At 31.7% G+C, this 2458-nt stretch overlaps 1 protein-coding gene across 2 annotated transcripts in view; it reads left to right on the forward strand.

The window, feature by feature from the left end:
• Positions 1-168: 168 nt before the first annotated feature.
• LOC107696211 (AP-1 complex subunit mu-1) overlaps positions 169-2458 on the forward strand; it is a 28348-nt gene continuing 26058 nt past the window's right edge. The window contains exon 1 of one of the 2 annotated variants that reach the window (XM_016496454.1): positions 169-395. In XM_016496454.1, the coding sequence (XP_016351940.1) occupies positions 354-395 (42 nt within the window). In that variant the 5' untranslated portion in view covers positions 169-353. The remainder of the gene's footprint in view (positions 396-2458) is intronic. The other variant, XM_016496464.1, reaches the window with a different exon arrangement.

The following is a 2458-nucleotide window of genomic DNA, read 5'->3' on the forward strand; positions in this document are numbered from 1 at the left end:
AAGAATAATTAAAATAATTAAAAATAAAATAATAATTAAATTATTTAAATAATATATAATAAATATATATAGACACACCACGCTATCAGAGCAAGTGTGATGCGTGTCGCAGGCAGCGGTCTTGACTGTAGTTCTGTCATTCATCCAGTGCGGCAGGTGGCGCTGCAGTCACTCACTCTCACCGCAGCAGCAGCGCCACCCGGTTCCTCAAGACCTCTCCCATCCGCTATTTGATGATGGAGCTTCTTTGAGCGTCTAAAACGGATGACAGCTCTTTATTAAACTAACAAATGCGCCAGAAGTGAGCGAACTTCTGTAGGTTAAGGATAAAAGCGGCCGAGGAAGGCGCAAACATGTCGGCGAGCGCTGTTTATGTGTTGGATCTGAAGGGGAAGGTAAGATAACGGTTCACTAGCACGGCAGGCTAAAGCTAATCCACATCAAACATCAACGTGAGGGGATTTAAACAGAATTTAAAGTTATTGTTCATTAAAATAAATGAACGTCATTCAATCGGTCTAAACAATTGAGGGGATTTAAAATTCCGGATTATTAAGTTATTAGTTAATTAAACTGAGCACTTGAAATAGAAATATACTCCTCAAGCAGCTGCTTATTATTAACAGGTTTTGATATAGCAACTGTCAGTCAAAAGTCAAGTATTATTAATCACTAAATAATAATTATTAACAATTATTTGTAAGTTTTTTATGTTCGACCTCTTGCTTTATTTTAATAGGATGTTGTCTCATTTCGCTTGTTTTTTTTTTTAACGCATCATATTGCATGAAACTATTGAACATTTAATCTTACTTTAAATTTGACTGTGTTTACAGTAATTTCATTCAGTTTTTTAGCTTTGTTTATTATTTTTATAGCTTTCTTTAATTTGAATGAGCTTTTATATTTATTTTTCATTTTATTTAAATTCGTCATTTTATATTAATTTTTATGTTTTTGTAATTTTTCATTTGTTTTAAATGTTACCGTTTAGATTCAGTTTATTTCAGTTCTAGCTTTAGATTGTTTTAAGTTTTTACTGTTTTGATGCAGCAATTAATATTTTTTCTTCTATTTTAAATTATACATATGAATTGTGATGATAATTATATAAAAACACCTGCTTATTATTAAGTGAAGTTTTGATATAGTGTTACTTACTTTACTTTTACTTTTAGTCATTTAGCAGATGCTTTTATCCAAAGCGACTTACAAATAAGAAAAAGTAATTAAAACTAAAAGCTAAAACTCTATAAATATTATATATATACACATTTAAGAAAATAAAAGAAATTAAATAAAAATGACAAATGCATACAACAACATTTCAAAACTAAACATTTAAATGAAAACAAAAAAATACAAGTAGTAGGAAAGAGGAGAAATAAAAAGCGATACAGCGATATAGTAAAAGCGATATAGTAACTGTTGGTCAAAAGTCAGTTATTATCACTAATTAATAAAGAGCAGACATTTGTCTTGATCCTTTTTTAAACTTATTTGTGTCCATCCTCTATGCTTTAGTTTATTTAACAGGATATAATTCATATTTCGCTTGTTTTGTAAAGCACATTTAATCTTACCTTATATCAATTTTCTTATATTTACAGTCTTGCAAAATCATTGCCTTCAATCTGACAGTAGAAACTGAATATGATTGAATTGCAGGTAATGAAATTGTGGTACATTGTAAAGTCGTGTTACACAAAGTTTTGCATTTACTGTAAAACTAGTCTGATTGTTTAAATCTGTTCCTGGCCTCGGTTATGGTTACTCTAGTGCAGCGGTTCCCAAACTGGGGTGCGCGAGAGAATGCTTTTGATGATCTGTGTGCATTTTTTGAAGGGGCAAGTGAAAGAGAATTTTACTTGCCCGACTGGACAACTAATCTAATCTAATTAAAACATTGAATTAGGGAAGCACCAAAATTTCAGCGAGAATTATTCTGATTTTATTACAAGTGTAAACGGCAATTCATAATGGATAATCAATAGTAACAAGGTCGCGGCAGTTGAGACTCACGTGAGACAATCTCATGGAGAAATCGAAACAAATGAACACAACTGCACACAGAAGAAACATACTGCGGTAAAAAAATGTAGTTTTTATATTTATTACATAAAGCCTAGCCTAATTAATTAACATGACACGACTAAGAGAGTGCAGTTTTCCCTGAAAATCAGTACGATTGTAAATTCGACATTGATTTTAAACAAGACTTCAAACGAGTAGTTAATATTAAGTGACTTAGGACATACATTGTAGTACAATAATGTCAATGTGACTGTTTTTGCTCGATTTGTTTAACGAAAATAGTTCCAAACAAACTTAGCAGCAGAACTGTCGCGCATCTCTGAGCAACACACAGCGTCAGCGGTGTTTCGTTAGGCTACTGAATGATTCGCATTTTTTAATTAATAATTTGAGTCAATGATTCAGTGGTCCATTCATAAAGACA

The sequence above is a fragment of the Sinocyclocheilus anshuiensis genome, unplaced genomic scaffold (assembly GCF_001515605.1).
Source record: "Sinocyclocheilus anshuiensis isolate Anshui unplaced genomic scaffold, SAMN03320099.WGS_v1.1 scaffold217, whole genome shotgun sequence".
In the NCBI taxonomy this organism is placed as follows: Eukaryota; Metazoa; Chordata; class Actinopteri; order Cypriniformes; family Cyprinidae; genus Sinocyclocheilus; species Sinocyclocheilus anshuiensis.